This window comes from Danaus plexippus, chromosome Z (genome assembly GCF_018135715.1).
Source record: "Danaus plexippus chromosome Z, MEX_DaPlex, whole genome shotgun sequence".
NCBI lineage: Eukaryota > Metazoa > Arthropoda > Insecta > Lepidoptera > Nymphalidae > Danaus > Danaus plexippus.
Window position 1 is genome coordinate 2,342,733 of NC_083559.1, and position 20,388 is coordinate 2,363,120.

General features: G+C 30.1%; 2 protein-coding genes across 7 annotated transcripts in view; one reads left to right on the top strand and one right to left on the bottom strand.

The window, feature by feature from the left end:
• Positions 1 to 20,388, top strand: part of LOC116778164 (protein SCAI) — a 47,715-nt gene that overhangs the window by 11,452 nt on the left and 15,875 nt on the right. For all 6 annotated transcript variants that reach the window (XM_061526282.1, XM_061526284.1, XM_061526279.1 and 3 more), the window contains one exon: positions 13,966 to 14,084. The gene's annotated coding sequence lies outside the window, so the exon portion shown is untranslated. The remainder of the gene's footprint in view (positions 1 to 13,965; positions 14,085 to 20,388) is intronic.
• LOC116778165 (succinate dehydrogenase cytochrome b560 subunit, mitochondrial-like) lies at positions 806 to 4,483 on the bottom strand. Its single transcript, XM_032672081.2, has 3 exons — positions 4,355 to 4,483; positions 1,730 to 2,001; positions 806 to 1,382 (listed from the first exon to the last, which is right to left on the bottom strand). The coding sequence occupies exons 1-3, from the start codon at positions 4,426 to 4,428 to the stop codon at positions 1,096 to 1,098; spliced, it is 633 nt and encodes a 210-aa protein (XP_032527972.2). The 5' UTR covers positions 4,429 to 4,483; the 3' UTR covers positions 806 to 1,095.

Genomic DNA, 20,388 nt, shown 5'->3' on the forward strand with positions numbered 1-20,388 from the left:
AGATCGTAATGACGAGAACAGTACTGACGAGATGTCTATTGTCTGTGGGACAGAAAACGTTGCGCCGTCTCTATTCCTAAATTTTCATCATGCTTGAAGACGTCCGAAAAAAGTAACTGAACATAACATTTTTATTACTGTAGCTTAATTGTGTTTTAAAAGTATTTACGTTTAAATCTACCCTTGAAAAACTCAATTTTGATACACCGATTTTTCTACCAATTCTGTAATGAATATAATAGACTACACGACTTAAAGTAATTAAAGTTGAATAATTTCACAGCCTGTAAAATTTTAAAATAATATGCACTAATTAAAACTCAAACGATTATTATGGTTTTAAAATACGTCAGGCCAATCTGTTTTGATTAAACTGTCGTAGAGTTTATTTTGCAAGACGCCTTTTAAAATGCATTTCACTAATGACCGTAATGTAAAGTTCCATACATCATAAGATCTTTCAAGTGTTGCAAACAACATTACGAAACGTGATACATACATTAGGTAATCGAAATTTCTTACTAATAATAATAATCACCTGATAAATCAGGCTTTTGTGCTTTGTTTTTGTGTCTTTTGATATATATATTTAAAATCACATTTGACACAACCATCGTATATTTGATGAACGTTCTAATATACTTTATGCATTTATAAATTTCAACTTATATTTTCGAATCAGGTAACATTTTTATAAGCAAAACTCAATTATTAGTCACTACTAAAAATATACACCCTGTAGATTGGCAGACATTTTGAATATAACTTAATTTTCTCGTATTAAATTTGTAACAATGAAACTCGATTAAAAGCATAAAAGATTTTTAATGACAGCTCTTTCATATTTTATATAGCTATAATTAGAAAAATACATAATATTGAAACCAATTCACACAACTTCTATAACGACTTCTAATTTTAGCGAAAAAAATGTATGTGAATCTTTACTAAAAATTATTTTAAGCGAACAGTTCTATTAAAAAGCAGACAATTCATAATACATTCACATAACCATATGAAAAAAAAATGTAATCTTATATGAATCTTGTATTTAGTGTATAATTTGAGAAAAAACAATTTGAGAGAATTAAATTATTAAATTATGGAGAAAAGCAATGTTAATACGGCTGTCGCAACAAAACTCTTCTTAGCTGAATCGTAAACTTCTTTGATGGACAACCACTTACCAGCATTCCACATAACGAAACGGATACCGTTGAAATAATGATAGACAAACGGCGCACCTAACATCATCTTAATAATAAATACCATAGGTAAGGAAAAATCAAAGCTCTGGATAATAGACACGTATGTTTCTACGCCGTTCGACAGGAACAAACTTCCAGAGGATAGGAGGAGAGCGTAAAACGTTATTATCATGCCTGGAAATGAAAAGCGAATTAAAAATATTATTTGTATCAATAACAAAACTGAATAGTACAGATTATTTTAATGAAGTAGGCAAGCAAAACTAAAATCTTTATTATATTCGGTTGATCCAAAAGTGTCCGTACAAAAGTCTATTGTATAGAAATCTCTCGTTTAAATAATGCTAAATATTGACTGTCCTTAATAACAAATACTTGAAAAACTACATTTATTTATTATAAATAATATCAAAGCAAAGTTATAATAAAAATAATAGTTGAATTGAACAGAACGATATATAAAACTATTAGATCAAATTGCGGCGTACAAAATAAAAATAAAATGTTCAAAGCAAAAAAACCTGTAATGCGCTGAACAATGGATGTCATAGCGGGTAGGGTGGGAGCGAAAATCGTTAGATGTGGAGACATAGGGCGGTTTAAACTCATATTTTTAAAATCATGGCACGTTGGTGGCGGCGCGGTGTAAGGTTGATATGTTATCTTATGTTTGGCGCCCTTTCCAGGACCTGAGCCTTTGGCTGCACCAGGCCCTGACGTTGCGGGAGGACAAATTCCTTTATATCTCAGAAAATTGCAACCCACAATCGATGACTGTGGCCCGAATATCGACCTGTAATGGGGAATATATTGAAAACGAAATGCTGAATACATTTTTTTTACATCATTACTTCATAGTAGACGTCTCTAAGCCTAATGCTCTGCAATTTAAAGAGAGCTCTGAATGCATTGTGTTAAATTACTGTGAAACAGAAACGATCAAAACTATCCTGTAATAAATTTATTACATTGTAATGTTTTGCTACAATTTATGTGTATGTGGCTAAAGTAAAAACTTATGAAGCAGTTTTTTCATTTAATTGTAAATGTTGGAAACTGTTTTCCTTTTTTCTTATTTTAGTTCTTATGACATTATCATTCTAATAATTTAAGTTTCCAGGAATTTATGTACCTTTTTGTTAGCAATTTTACACTTATGGCAGCTAATTTGATGCTTTTAACAACTTATGAATGTTTTATTTCCCTGATATTTGTCAGCGTATCTCAGTTATTTTCCTATGATTCTTGAGGGTTTTTAACGTAACTTTATGGAGCTATTTCGTGTGTTTTTTTTGAAGAGCCAAAAGATTCTTTATTTGATATAAACTATTTCGTTATTCGTACATCAATAACAAATGAAATTAAGCCAATTTTAATAGTATAACGTCTGTAAACGCAAAATATAATTTTAACTCAAATTAGAAAAGGAATCCATACCACATCTACGATTCAATTTCTGATAAATGGAAAAGTTTTCAAGCGCAATATTTTCTAAGGCTTATTTATTTGTCTCTTTTCTTCGCATCTAGTAGAAACACAACATTTATATTCTTTAACTAGGTACCAACCCCGTCTTCACACGGGCTCTTTACAAAAAATATAAAATAGCATATTTAATTTTGAGAATTATTACACCTCTATTATGATAACTCTCAATGGTACGCCCGATTTAAATGATTTTAAAAGTAATTTAGAGATACTGATATAGGCTTGAAAATGAAGTAATTTATTTTGATTAGACTTAATACCGTATTTATTTAAATAGCTTTCCAATAAACGCTTTAGGAATGTCAATTTTTAAAAGTTTTAAAATGGATAAAATATGTTATCCTTAAGGTATAGAAATTAGCCACCACAGACTTTTCTCTAGACAATACACAATCCCACCATATATTATTTTTTTATATTAGAAAAGACTTTAGGCAGCTTTTTCGTTAAAAGCTCTCAGGCTCTCATATTTTCCCGACATTTCAACAAATATCGTTAATGTACACACAATTAAATACAAAAACTTAACAAATTATATTCTAAAAACTTCCTCGAAAATCATGCTATAGAGTGCTGATAACTATTTGTTAATCGGTACAGTAGTTTTTCCGTTTATCGCGAACAGACGGACCGAAGTGGCGAGACTTTTTGTAAATGATATGTATTGATTTTACGAGTGACAATTATAATAAACTAGTTATTGATGAAGCCTATGAGAAATTAATTTGAAGCCTTAATTAACATGGAAAAGAAGCGTATCGACAGGAACTATAATTGCATTTGAGGATAATAACAGCCAACTAGCAGCATAATTTGGAGATGGAAATGTGAGATACCGTTTATGATTTCGTAACAAAATATTCTTTGATAATATGAAATATAGCAGAAATCTGGCCGCTTATATTGTTTGTTGAAATTTGTGAAACAAGAATGTTTAAGTTTCAAAATTTTTTAATATTCAACAGAGCGGACGGAACAAATGTAATGTTTAGGAAGTGCAGTAATGTTTTTATAACAATGCATAAAAAATTTTTATGAAAAAATAAAAGGTAAACAAGAAAGCCTTAACATTAAAATTGTAAAAAACGGGTAAATATAGAGAGCAAAAATGTTTATTTGCTCTTAAACATTAAGTTAATATTTGGAGTTAATGAAGTTATAAAACTGTTACTCATAATGTAAAGTACATGTCCTACTAATTTTACTGTCTTGTGCAAAAAGTTCTCGAAAGTTTACATTGTTAAAATGCAAGAATTATTCGGAAATGACGTGTATTTTTTTGGGTGACTCACAACTGTTGTATTTTTTATAAAGTTGCGTGACAGAGATATCCGGTGTCGATGCTAAATAATCAATATATTTTTAAGCACAAAATTTCTCGCTGAGCGATAGTTCGACATGAACGTGGACCAATTTGCGTACTTCAAATAATAATAATGTTTCAAAGTATGTGACCATAATTTTTTTTAAAAGGTAACTTTAACTCACTAACAGCAATTGAACTCTTCAATCTCAACTAAATCTAATCAAACTTTTGTAAGTTTCAAATCTTCGAGGCAATTCCGTTCAACAACGCAACAACATATTATAATGAAAAGAAAAAAATCCTACCTCCCCAAGTGACTGACTCCACTGCCATATAAATAAAATGCTCTCACCTGTTTTTATTCAATAATCTCATAAAACTCGATGTTTCTTTGCAGCAATGATATTTAATTACTATATTCAACATTTTTGATTATTTATAAATTCACATAAAAAGGGTTAACGTCAATTTTAAATAATTGTCAAATTTTATAGAACACGACTTAACACATTGACAGCAAAGAGAAATAAAATGTTTATTTAAAAAAATATATATATTTTACGGATTTTACTACTCGAATTTTATTACTTTAAAAACTACATAATACCGACGTTTCGGTTACTTTTCAGCAACCGTGATCACGGGCAGACGACACATCTAGTCTAAGTAATAGAATTCGCTTAGTAAAATCCGATAAATATAAGTTTTATTTAAATGACTCGCGAAAGTCTTGGATCACATTAAAACAATCTTTTATATATTTTGTCCCAGTCTAGTCATTAAGTCGGTTCAAGTAATCTTTCTTTTTAGACGCAGCCATGATTTAAATTGATCTTCGAGTTAATGTCTGATAAGATCCGCTTTTTTGACTTACATCCTTCATTGTTTAATTTTACACTCGTATATTTGGTGGCCTTAGCTTTATTATTGAAAGAATTTTATGTCATTTTTTTTACCTTGTTGTTCTATGAGGAGATATATTCAATGAAATCAAGCTTCTTAGGGTCAATCAATCAGTGAAACCTGACAATAAATAAAACCTTAGGTAAATTGACTTATTGAAATAATGTTTTTATATTGTCCAGTATGAACTTTTTAGTCCATGGGCCAGCGCTTGGTTTTCATTATAATTGCTAACAATCTGAATATTTGTGAGTAGCTTCATTTTGACGAGAGCCCTCACTATCAAGAATTTTCGTAGAGGAAAAAGTTAGACGGACTCTTTATAGTTGACTACAGAACGGAAATGTTTTGGTGTTATGAAATAAAATTATCTATATCTAAATCTATGTATAAGCATAGATATCTATCAATAAAATTTATACATTCCATTGTTGCAGATCTTAAAGTGTAAATTGCAATTCTCTTTGTAGACACGGAAAACATAATATATGCATAGATTCTTTCAGGTCCTGATATGACTATCCTTTTGTATAAACAAGGTGTATCAATATTGTGATTAGATTTGTATTGACAAGTCCTCATTGCAAGTGTCGCGAGACAAATTCTTTGGTGATAGTAAGGTTACATGTTTCATTCAAATAGCTATATTTGGTAAAAAATATTTAATTGTTGACCTAACATATACACAATCTCAATGCTCTAATCTGTTACGTGCACTTATAACTAAATTTAATATAGTTAGATTTTAATCGCTATCTATAAGCACCTATAAGGTGCGAAAGTTTACTCTAAGTCTGTATAAGCCAAAGATAATTATTTTATATATCTTGTATGTTCGTAATTTGATGTAAATTTTGCCTGATTTTGGATGCAATATCAGCTCTTATACTGGTTGGCGATTCTGAAACAAGTTGAGCTGGATATGGTATTTTTTCGTATTAATATTTTTCAATAACTCACATAGCCTTATTATCATTTGCCTTGTTATTATAATACATATTTATTTGAATTAAATGATAGTATTAATGGAGAATGAAATTTAAATTTCTATTCACTTCGTATTCCCGCTTCCTCTTCTTACATGAAACCTTCAATGCTTTTGAAAACAATTCTTTTATTGTCATGGATATGAGACATATACCTATAGTTTTTGTCACTTTCAATCGTCATATACATTCAATGCGATTGTTTCTCAGCGACAACTTTATTGTACTCTTCATAGATTTTTAAAGAAATATTCAAATGATACGATGATTCACATTTTCATAAATCATACGAAATACAATGGAGATCACGACACCGTGGACAAAATTTTGTAATTTTATATAAGAGATAAATACTTTTAAAGGAAAAAAAATTCATTTGATAATATTCAACTAATTACTCACTCCGTAAACAGGATTTAAGTCCATTCCTTCGCTTCGATTTTTCAATAAACAGATCTGATTGCGAAATTTTCCGCTAGGGATTCTTATTTTTAATTAATGAATGTAAAAGGAAATTCTAAGTTAGTTATACCTTATTGTTTTGACTTTCTTCTAGGGAAAAACTTGTGAAAATAGTCAGTCTGCCAGCTTTAAAGATTATTCATAATAAACTAATGGTCAGATAAAAATTTTAAACAAACGAGATTGTTGTATATGTAATGTATACTACAATCATAAACGCCATATACAACTATAAACGATTGGCTCATAAATTTATTTTAATAAATTACCAGCCGCTTCGATATTGTTAATTTAAAAAATGTGATAGTTTTTTTAATTAAACATTATCAAATACACCGTCGATAAATCTTCTTTAATTGAATGCCACAAATACCCTGTTTTATTAATGTATTTTATTTGTAGACATTTGAAAGGAGCCAATTGACTTATGGTTAGAATATGAAATAATTCAATCTTATTCACTCCAGTAAAAAGCTAAGAAAATAAAGAAGCATTATAACTAAAAACGCCGTCGGAAAAATCCAGTTCTTTCCTTCTTGACGTTTTTTGTAATGAAAAAGTCAATTGCCAGTAAAGCAAAGGCTATTGAAGACTATTAAAAACTTTGTTAGCCGACGCATTTGAAGAAATTCTTACATTACGGAAATTGTTAATTCGGGGAGCTCTATTGATTTTTATATTTATTGAGATTACATTAAAAACTATTTGCTTGATATTGACAAAGTATTAATTGATGGAATAGTTTTTTATAAACTAATTAAGTATTCTTAATAATATAGCGTTGTAATGTTTGAAACTTTACAAGCACTATAATAAATATGGCGTATATCTCTAACTTTGTCTTAATTTTGGATAGCCGAAATTATTAAACAAACCACTTACATATCTATAATGAGTTATTACAAAATGAGAAAAATTTTCCTCCGATTTTTCTGTAAATACAAAATTCTATAGGAGCCCCTTAAACCTACACCTGGGTCGCAAGTCCCAGGCACTGTTGAAGCTCCTCTTCATGCAACGCGATGGACCGGGCACCTGCACGGTGAATCCATTGAATGCTAAGAGGTTTCATCTCTGGTTATAAATTTTGCATCATTTTTAATTTTTATTTCTATCAAAAATATATTTTTGATAAAGAAACAAAGAAAATAAATGTTTTCTATTAAAATCTATTAGATTTTAAAAGTAGTAATGAAAAACTTTTTTGTAAATTATTTGAACCATATAAAGGAAATAACGAATGTCTTTTACCGGCTTTTCTCATGAACACATTCACAGGAAGTTTTTTAGTACAAATAATTGATGTATAACTTTAATGTACGACTCATTGTGTCAGCCGTCACTGTAAAACCTTATTTTCCGATACGAAAAATATATATAGAAATAGATATAGATAACATTGAAGTGCTTTAGTCACCATTCACAGGAAAATTTTAATTTTATTTATACTGAAAATATAATATGATCATTGAAAGAGGTTTTTTTCATATAGTTGGTATTTCCTTGAAATTCACACATCAACATTGCCTAGGGATATCCAATTTTCACCTTGTTAAATGAAATTATGAAATTCTCAAAAAACATATTCTGTTAAAACAATTATATATGACATTGAAGTTTATATTATGGTTTATACTTGGAATACATAAAAAGAGATGCATCAAAGATTTTTTATTTACTTTTTTGTGTTTTAATTTTTACGTGTAATTTTTACTTTTATGTACATAATGGATTTTATGTGGGAAATTATGAAAATTAAAGTTATAAAATAACAAAAAGAGGCATTTAATTAAAGTTAATAATCAGTGTTTCCTCTCCTAACTTTAATTAGAGTTCGGCGTCGGTTATTCATGCTCAAAATTAAGTGATCCAAATCGAGCTGTGGTATCAGGTCACAGGTTCTTTTCAAGTGCAAGAAAAGTTGTTCTTCTGTTATGAAATTTGGAGAAAAGTTTACCATAGCTCTTTGTTGTAACATGTCCCATGCGTATTCAATGGGATTCATGTCGGGGGTCTGAGTAGGCCAGTCCATGACCTTGATTTCATGTTCGCTAAGCACAGTTAATACCAGCTCAGCCGTATGGGCACGGGCATTATCGTGCATGAGTTGGAACTCCTGACCTATTTGTACCCTGTGTGGGATAATCACAGGTTACACTAACCCTGTGGTATTTCAGTGCATTCATGTCCCCTCTTATCCAAATGAGATCGTTTCGCGCACCGATACGAATATCAGCCCATACCATAATAGTTTCGCCTTGATATGAATTGACTTCTTTTGGATGCTGGAGACTGCCTCATCTACCAGGAACTCGGCAAACCCTTAATCCTCGTGAATCCGGATGAAATCCAAACCGAGACTCATCAGAAAAAAGCAACATGGATCATTGCTCGTCACTCCATGCGAAAATCTCGAGCCCACAATAGTCTCCGTCCGCGATTGAAACGCCGCAAAGCTGGAACCCAAACTGGTCTGCGAGAATGAAGACCAGCTTCATGTAAAATTGGTAATCAGATTGTAGCCTTTGAACCATTTGCATAGCCGTAATATTGGGTTGTCTCCTAGCGATATTTTGAAGAGAACGGTCCTGTCTAGGAGTGGTTATGCGATATCTGCCTGAATGCCGCTCTGCGACATCGCCTATAGCACGATATCGTGACCATAACCGGGAGATTACATTTTGGCCGGTTTACAGAGTTTCAGCAACTACACTTTGTATAGCGCCCGCTTCCAACATGCCTACAGCTCTAATCTGCTCTTCCCTTGTCAAATGTCGACGTGACATAACAATAAATGTAACACACGTTGAAATTAGGAAAATTTAAGAAAAGAAGAAAATGTGTAATCACTTTAAATTATTCAGAACTTCACTGTTTTATTGTAACAAGAACTAACTTTTCGATGGCCAAATTCGAATAATCGACATTCTTTTGTTTCAAAATGAGTTTTTTTTTTATTTTTTAAATACCTTTGAAAACCTTTTTTATACAGTAAATAGTTTATAAGTTAAAAAGTCTTTCATGTAATATCCCTTGGCATTGTTGATGTGTATATTATATATATATATACACATCAACAATATATATATATATATATCGGCTTTAATTACAAATTCATTATTTTAAAGACAGGACGCCAGCCTCGCTGACGTCACTAATGTCACTTATTACAGTACGTTCCAGATATTTTAAAATGAAACTTCAATTCTTCTAAATGTTCTTGTATTTCTCGAAGGTTCTTCATAATCACATTCTTTATGATTCGCACTCGCTGAACTCTGCTGTCCGCTGTCGTGGGTCCAGACGTCATATTTATACCAGAATTTAAACATAGTTCTATTCTCTTTGATTTCGTTTACTTTTAACAATAGTAACGACGACCAATAAGTTGTTATAATAATTGATGCCAGTCTTGAGTTATTTTCATGTTGCATCCGTCATTGAAGCTGCTCGCGCCGATATATATATATATATGAAAATTATTTAGGATATAAAACAACAAACTCTCGATGTTTCTCAATCGCTATGATTAAGAATTACAAATTTTGATGGCACCAAATTCGTGGTAGTGGTACATGGGGACAAGATTTATAAAGTTCACTAGTTGCGCAAATATATCGAGTAGTTTCGAAGACTTAGAGCGCATTAATGCATTCATGAACTTATGTGGCTTCACACAAAGTAAGTCCTTATGTTTTCTCCATTAACACTTATTAAGAACCAAGCACCAATAGCCAAACTAAAATGACTAACTCCTCTTTTAACAAAAATATTTTAAAATATTTAAAATCTCCATTAAAATTAACTTGTATTTATCAAATGTGAAGACGTTATTAAAGAATAAGCCTAACCAAAATTAAGCATGTTTTAGTCTAAATAGAGTTTCGATTCAAAATTATTGTTCATTTGCCAAAAAAAAGTGTAATATGTGACGCATAATCCAATACAAACAGCCACAATTTCTGCAATCATATAGAGGTTACGAACAATCTTTGTTGCTCTCTGAAAGTGCTTTTCATGTGACAGTAAAAGGCGTTATAGGAAATAGAAAATAGTGGTAGAATTTAATATCAAAATAAATAAACATTTTATAAGAGTAACGGTTATTGGAAAGAGATGAAAACATAAATCTAATTTACTATGCACATTTTAGCGTTGCTTCCCACCACCCTATGGAGGCGTAAACAATTCGATCAAAGTTCTAGGAAACCTAACAACATGCTCGCTACATGTAGTATGAAAATAACAGGTTTTACCTCTTATTTATTCTAAGCTAACTTATTGCGACGATGGATATATTTACAATAACAATAATTATCATTCAACAAACGTTATCACAGAAAAATAAACTACAGCAAAATCACTCAAATATACACTAATATACGTATTATTTAAAACATACGAATCTCTGTATTTTAAACACTTTTGTTTAAAATATATTAAAAATGACTTTTTAATTTTTTGTCGAATGAAATTTTAATTTCCTTTGTAATTTCTGGACTAAAACTTACATGTCTGTAAGTCCCTTCCCAGTCTTTGAGTTATTAAGTAACTGTAGCAGACCATTTAATAATTTCATCAGCTTAGTGGGTATTTACATATGTGTATTTACCGTTTTACCGTGATTTTACTGTTTTAAAAGACAATCTTGTAACTCTATATATAGAAAATCTATAACCTTATTAAAAGTCTTAAATAATCAGCTTGATAAACATCCAGAGGCAAATTGTTGTTGTTTTGTTCATATACGTATATTAAAGTATCCATTAGTTTTAAAATCAAAAGTACTTTTTTGACACAAAGTAAAACTCAATTTGGATATTCGTGGCAAAAAAATTCATACTATGTGAGACAGAGTTTTTTCGGATCTCAAAGGATGTATGGATGTAATTTAAATCTATGCTGTCACACTTCATTCTAAATCACAACATACTACATAGGTTTGTAGCAACCAATTTTGAATATTACTTTCGCTTTTGGATTTAAAAAAAAAAACGACACAATAAAACCCTATAATATTCTTATTAGATGACATAATATATAGATATTTTATAACACTTTCGATAGCTGTTAAGATGAAATGGATATATTATTTTAAGTGCTTTTCGTTTGATATCTTATATATAGATCGTTGTCCTAAAATTGATTCGTTTCTAAATCATTTGTAAACTGTTTATATTAAAAACGATACTTTTCAAGATATCTCCATCTGATTCATACATTACTATTACAACAAAATGTATTCGTTTAATGATTAAGGCAGATTTTTCGTATATTCCTATCACATTTGATGGATGGAATGGATGGAATGGATGGAAGATGGAAACTGAAATGATTATTTCTGTACCCGGTGAAAACTGACGCGCCAAATTCGTCTTGAAGCTTTATCCACCTGATTCTCTGGATTTAAAAAAATATATTTTACGAGGAAAATTCTAATTTTGAACATTAGTCGTTTTTAACACGCTTTTATTAGCTTCACCTGTATGTTTGTATGTTTGTAACCGACTCCTTTGAGCTCGATTTTGGCATACTTTGACCGATCAGATTTAATTGAAACTTTGCACACCTGTCAAAGACCGATGACAATGCAATAATTCGATTAAAAAATCCGATTATCCCAATTAGATTCGCCAGGATTAATTAATTCCTTTCCGCATCCTTTGCATGCGAGTAAGAGAGATATAAGCGTGGGGTGCATTTACAGTGCTTTTTTATGATATTATCAAAGTAAAGATCATTCTACTCATCTGTCAATTAAATGTTTATAACTATTGACACTATGCACTCCACGCTTTTATTAGAATAATGTACATTTATTTTTTATTTACACTATTCTTAATCTAAATTTATTAAATTTTATTTTCTGTTTTTAAGTTGGATTTTTTATAAAAGCGTGTTTTTTTAGTTTTTTTTTTAACTATTATTTTAAGTGTTATCGAAAAATATAATTTTGTATAATTATGGTTATAAGCGGCAGGTGGATTCGAAAATTTGAGTTGATTTTAAACAATTGAATAGTTTAAAATTACATACTAATAGGATTATTTATTTGATACGATGGGCAAAGTTAAACAAGAAGTAACCGATGGAACTTATTTGATAGTGGCCGTTGATGAATTGCGACGATTCTGTAATAAGTGTAAATTTAAGTAAAACCACGCTACTCCAGCCGGAGTCCTTTGGAAAATCACTATAGTTATTTAATAAAGTACCTACAATATTCTTAGATACAAATAATTTAAAAGTTGAAAGCAGAAATCGTCACTATATAGTTTTCTTATTATAATTTAGTTGACGTTGTTACCGAAGCAGTAAGAAAAGGTTTTAAAGCTATGTTACATCTAGTTTTTCTATAAACAATTTTACATTCGTTAATACACAGAGTATAAATTAAAAAACAAATCAAAACAAAAAAATTGTTCCTAGAGGAACATCGAATGAATTTGATTTTGAACTCTAAACGTTGCCTAAAAAGAAATTTGGCAACAAAAATTGGAACTAATTGAGAGCTATAATTCAGAGATGAATTGTATGAAAACATTACAAGGAATGTAAATGGCCGATTAGTTGATCTCAAATTATATTGGAAGAAATACTGCAAGTCTTGTTAAGTTCTTTACTAAAAGGAATAAATTGAATGTAAGAGAATAATATTCCTCAATATACTCAATATAAATTACCCGTTTCCGCTTATTCAGTAAGCTTGTTTGTTACCTATACATATATTGTCACTTTACAAGTCGACAAGTAAGTACAAGTAATTTTACCTGGAACTTGTACTGTAGTTTCTGTGAGCGTCTCTCATAATTTAAGACCACATCATACTTCTTAGAAATATCACGACAAAACAAACTCCAACGTGTTCGTATACGACTTAGCTCCGCTCTATTATAGAAGACTTAAAAGGAATCATGTCGTTGAGAAATGAAATTGAAGTCTACTTTGGTTAGTTTCTTGTACCAGAATTCTCATAGTACATAGCTGTAACAGCACAATGTAGAATTAAATACTTTTCATATACATATAATATCATGATTTGAATTAGTATGTAAGTGTTTTTAATTAAGTATTAATTTAATGAAAACATTTATCATCGTGCAATATATAAAACTCTTTGAAAGTCAACCTTTAGTTAAGTTACATTCAAAAAGCTTGCCTTGAATCAAAATTTATGTCTTTCTATGTTAACGAAACTGATATGCATCCACAGCATAGTCATAGGCTATTGATCTCTACGAACTAACGATCTTAAATTTTTATATGGTTTTGTGCTAACCGTTAAAGTTGAAAAGAAAATTTAATCTAAGACCACCTTAAGCAATCTGTTCTCAGTTAACTCATTCAAATGATATCCCGTATCCTCTAAATATTAAACTACATGAACATGCTTTCTGTATACTAATCTACAATTTTTATTTTTCTTATACCTAATTAATGTGAATTGCGAAATGTCTAGACTTATATAAAAATGGTGACGCTTTAATCCAATCATTCAGTAGGCCTTATTTCATATCCATTCGTTTTCATACACTTACTACAGTAAATGATCTATTTTTAAATAATATTTAATGTATTGTTCAAATGTGGTAACCTTTTTGTGTTGTTTCAGATCGGACCTGAAAAGTATCGTTTGAGCTGGTTGGTTGAGATTTCATTAAGCAGGTAAAGGTTGAATTGACAGCGGACCTCTCTGTTTCAATTTCCATAACAGACCACAAATAAGTCCAGGTAATTTATATTTAATTTCATACATTTACTATAACTCTGCTTTTAGTTAACTCTTCATAAATGTAGTTGTTATAATGCTGCTATTATTCATGGCACTTATTAATTATTTTAATTAATTTCGATGTATTTCATTAAATTGTAAACAAAATGTGTTTATTTTAATTTGTGATTAAGGTCCTAGAAACGCTTCAAGAGTAATTATACATAACTCGGTACCAGCCCCGGCTTCGCACGGGCTTTTCACAAATAATGTAAAATAGCCTATTTAATTTTCAGAATTATTAAACTTATATTATGATAATTCTGTAGACCTATAAGATACACAATTCCGCCATAGATTATTTTGTTATATCTCAAAGACTTTAGGCAGCGTTTTCGTTAAAAGCTCTCAGACGGCTCATATTTTCCCACCATCTTCAACAAATATCGCTAATGTCCACACTAGTAAATACAGAGACTTAACAAATTATATACTAAAATCTTTTTCGAAAATCACTCTATCGAGTGGTGATAACTCATAAAATAATCGGTGCGGTAGTTTTTAGAATAGACAGACAGGCTGACGCGGCGAGGGACTCTGTTTTATAACATGTATTGATTGATGATGATAAAGGGAGATACATCATTCTAAAAGTTTTCAATATTTAATTTCTAACTCTACAAAAAACTATTGCAAATTTTATCTCTCTTTTATTTTTTAATGTAATATAAAAAATCTATACGTTTTCATAAAAATATAGCTCAGATTTTCAATGAAGTTCAAAACCTGAAATGCATTTAACTGGAAGCTAACTACCAAAGGATAATTAAATTAAAGGTTACAAAGGCACAGGGAAAAAATTTTAGAACTTTAGTTAAGGGAGCAGTACCTACCAACTAAAATACATTTTTGTAAGAAAAATATAATTTATTGACAAACTTTTTGGTTTTAGCTCATTCAATATTAATAAATCACAACATGTCATAAAAATATTAATTCTATAGAAGTTTTTAGAACAATATTATATTTTACGATATCTAGAAAAAGCACGCTAAAAACTCAGGGCGCAAACCCATCACCGCAGAAGCAATGTCATTCACTGTCAATTTGAAAGAATCTATAGGAAAAAGCAAATATTATTTTAGTCAATACGAAAAAATGTTGATACACATTTTTACACAATTCATTTTCCTTCATATTATAAAATAAATTTAGTCCGAAATTGTTTGCATTACTTACACGTACTTTTTGCACGTGTTTTTATGCGATACAATTGTATGTGACCCTGAATATTCAGTTAGTAGAATAAAACCAAATGTAAATATTATGAGGTTTTCTTAAAATCTCAATTTAATATTTAAATATTGCAAATATCAGATCTTTGGCTCAATTTCATGAAAGAAATATTATTGCAATTCCATGTAAACTACTTGAATGTATTGCGTATCCAATTTATTAGATTCGCAGAAAATATTTCAAATGCGTCCTTATTTTTCTAGTAAACCGCTGTATGAACAAAAATATTAAACTGAAAACTGATATGGAATAAGCCTACGGGCTTATGAAACTCCGAGTACAAATACGAAATAAAAAAATATACATTGAATTATTTCCGGTCCCTTTGAGCGCGACCCGCCGCTCACCAAAGGTTATAAACATTTTAAATATTCATGAATTTTATACTTATTTTACAATAGTTCGTTAATATCTTCAAGAAACCAAGGATTACTTTATATGACTAATGTCATTCATGTTCAAATAATTCAAATTGTCTTAAAAGTTTCACATAGTCGAAAATAATATTCACTAATAATAAAGAAACAGAGAGAAGAAATATAAATAAAGTCGGATCAAATTTATGCTGAATATTGGTCTCCTTAATTGAATATTCGTCTATGTTATATTCAATATTCGTCTTCTTTAACTAACTTATTTCCATTATCGATATCATTAAGTGTAACAGATATCGTTGAACAGCAGCGATGTAGTAAAATATTAATAATTTTTTTTTCCACCTTAATCCATCCGCTCTAGTTTGAAAATTGAATTTTTATAGCTCTTTTAAGCGTATAAAAATCGTGTTTACTTTTCTGGGCGGCTGATACCGATGAATTCGACGAACCCATTTCGTTATATAGAAATGTGAAATTAAATCCACCAGTCTATTTTTAATCTCTTTTTATATATGAGGTTAAAAGAATAACACGTTGTAATCAATATTTTTAATTGTCTGGCACAGGTTTCGATTATTTATTTTAAATAATAAATATGTCTCTTTCGTTAAAATGTACCTATGCAATACATGAACATAAGATCAAAGACGTATTTGTATTCATTGGAAGTATCTATTTTGTACTGCCAGTCAAATCTTATGATAATAATATGCTCATCTGACAACCAAAGCATAATACTCTTAATAATACAATGCCTTTTGTCAGCAAACATCATAATGGTTGATACAAATATTTCAGATGCATCTATCTGACTAATTGCACAAAGTAAAGTATGGTTTGATATTACAAGAAGGATGATACGTATTACAAGAAAATACATTAATATTATAGCTAATATTTGTACATATACGACATATACGCAAATATGTACAAGTCAATGGAAAAAGCCATCTATTCCAAATACTTATATATCATTGTTATACTTTTTTATGTCATGTATTTCTAATTAAAAATAATTTAAAGCTTTCATCTTCATAATAGCGTCGGCTTGTACTAGACTTCAATGTTAATATAATAATAAAGACATCGTAACATTGAACTTGATGCTAGAGACTTGAGAAGTATAAAATTATTGTACGGACTTACTTTAATTATGTTTATTTCAAATACGTATAATGTAGAGCCGTAGTTCTTGGAGCATGTCTTAACTTCAGAGTCACTTATATAAAAGATTGTGATAAAGCTATCTTACTTCTTGACTGAGTTCCGTGTTTAATTACCGTGACTAACAGAACAAGAAAATAAATATTTTCATAGTTATCTTATTTATTAATATATTATAATTGATAATTAACAATTTGATGGATTTATTTCAAGGGCATCGCTTTGAAAATTTAATACTGACAGATTAAAATTATGTTCCGTTATTATTTTTATATTACAACAATATCAATGACACTAAGTAAAAATAGTAATGAAAAATATATTTAAATACGTTATACGTTATATAAAAAAAACCATTTATTTTAATTCATACACACACTTAACACACACACATGACACAATTTTTGTATCTCTTTTATCCATTAAATTTATTTTAAATGAAATTGTTATCAGTATAAAATCTTCGCATACATGATATCTAGAAAGTAAAATATCTTACGAGAATATTGTAGATACTTTGGTGGTTGTCATTGTTACCTGTGAATCACCGTTATCTACGTGCCGTGAACAGAGTTTGTTACTCCTACGTGTGGTTTGTAAACATGCAGAGAAATTTGTGTACAATATAAACAGGGTTAATAAAAAAATCACAAATTTTATATCTAAAATCAAAAATGTCAATGTAGAAATGCATTTCAGCACTCTAAACTGATTTGTGCCTTCACTCATTAGTTTTAGTCTCATCGGTCGATTTTCATATCTTACTAAGTATAAAACTACTCTCATCGCTCATCCTTCGCACGGGCTCTTTACAAAAAATTTAAATTACCTAGTTAATTTTGAGAATTATTAAACATATATTATGATAACTTTCAAATGGTACGTCCGATTTAAATGATTTAAAAAGTAAAATACAGATCCTGATGTAGGCTTGAAAACGAAGTAATTAATTTTGATAAGACTTAGTTCCGTATTTATGTAAATAGATTTCCAATTAACGCTTTAGGATTGATAATTTTTAAAAGTTATAAAATGGATATAGTATATTATCCTTAAGAGATAGACATATGCCATCGCGGTTTTTTTCTGTAGATCTATATAAGATACACAATTACACCTTGCATTGTTTTGTTATATCTCAAAGTGTTTTGGCAGCTTAACGTTAAAAGCTGACAGACGGCTCATTTAGTCCCGACATCTTCAACAAATATCGTTAATGTACACACAAATCAATACAAACCTTATCAAATTATATATTAAAACCTTTCTCGAGAATCACGTTATCTAGTTATGAAAACCGCTTGACAATTGGTGCAGTAGTTTTTCTGTTTATTGCGAACAGACAGACAGACAGACGCGGCGGGGTACTTTATTTTATAATATGTATAAATAAAATATTATTAACAATTAATAATCGATTTGTCTCTTTAAATCTTACTTCTTTGGAGCGGTTTCATTGTTAAAGCATGTAATAATCTCCTTCTTACTTTTAAAATTGTTAAGTGACATTTCATACAAAGATAGTGAATGTTCATTACAAAATCAAGATACCAAACAAAAAAATAGCCTGTCATGTAACCTTTTATAAATTTAGATTTCGGATGAAAAATTATATTTCACATGACTGTTTAATATTTCCATAAAACGATCTCTTAGATGTTTCATCATCATCATCATCATCATCATCATCAGCCTATCGGAAGCCCACTGCTGAGCATAAGCCTCTTCTCGCATGGAGAAGGTTTGAGCATTAATCGCCACGCTTGCTCAAGACGGGTTGGCGATTTCAAACTTATAATTTGAAATTATAAGTCCAGGAGATGTAGATGTTTAGGATCACAGTTTTATTGAATCGGTTTTGAGATGAAGAAACAATTAAACTATTCTCATACACCGTTAGTTATCCTTACTAACACTAGGAGAATTCCAGACCAGTGTTTTCAATCTGTAGGTCACAACCCCTAGGAGAGTCGTGAAGTCTTATTAGGAGGATCACCGACTGAAAGAATAAGTCAAGTATAAAAATACAACAAAAATTTTAAATGTCAGCTCTGAATATTCGTATTTTCTTTTCATCCAAGTATACTCCATTTTAAGCATGCCATTAGTAGCTAAATCCATAAGACATCTTTTCGCTTTTGTGGTGAAATCAGCCAGACCTATTGATTTGTCCAAGAGTGGCTATAATATCAACCTACGCCCTGTAACAACTTCAAGATGTAAGTCTAGAAAGTATGTCAAAAGTTTATTTTGTAAATTATGCAAGCTCTGTATCATGCAAGGAATGTGAGCTAACACTGCAAAACTTTGTTCCGTTGCATTATCTTCAACAATCTTTGGATCACAAGGAAAAGATTCAAACATTTTTTTCTGTAGAAAGGTTGACCACAACTGAAGTTTTGCTCGAAATGTTTTTACTTTATTTTTAGTTGCTAAAATTTTTCTTCTCTTTCTTGAAGGTTCTTGTTCAAATTATTAAGATGGCTAGAAAGATCCACTAAAAAGACCAATTTCAAGAGCCAAAAAGCCAAAATATACTTATTATTTAAAATATTTATATTTTGCGTCTTGTAAGAACATTAACAATTCAGCTCTTTACTTTTAATAGCCACCTTACCTCTGTGTGGTAACCCATGTTGGTGGTGTTACCCATGTCTTCACCAACCATTCTGAATAGCGGGGTTTGCAACAATACCTTTGAAAAAATCTACAATTTTTATTTCCTTAAACACATCATTTTAATCAGATAGTTCTGCCGTAGCGGCTAAAGTCTGTCAATGAAGAAAACAGTGTGTCCAGGATATGTTTGGAATTATTGATTTTATTTTGCAATGAAACATCTATTTTTTCCAGTACTCAATTTAGCATCCACGCTACAAATAATAAAACATTTTCTCTTATTAATATTATAATCGCACATGCTCTCTAAAAACATATTATACAAACACTGGCCAGTAGTGTTTGCGGAAAGTGCTTTGCAAAATAAAGTTTCTTCAGTGATACCGTCATCTGCTTCAGAGGGTGTAAATGCTACAAACAATGCACAGCCGGAAACATCTGTAGATTCGTCAAACTACAAAGAAAAGTATAGGCTGTCCATTTTTTGAATATTCTTGGCTATTTCGTTTATTCAGCGTATATGTGTTGACTGAAAATGGTATGTTTTTTAATTTGTTTATTTACTGAACATAATTTCAACCATATCAAAACGCAACGTTCCCACACAATAAAGACATTTGGCCAATGTGAATAAATGTAGCAAAATACGAAACCGTTACTTAATGTATATAATCTTAATTATTTAATTTTTTGGCTTTTTATGACACAAGGAAGTCACCAAAGTATTTCAACCAGTAAAGGGGTGACGAAATCAAAAAAAATGAAAAACCATGTTCTAGGTAAAAGTTAGTAAAGTAGCTAGGCCCATTTCTCTGTCTTTAAAGCGTTGAAAATGATAGTTTTTACAAAAAAATAATAATAAAACTAA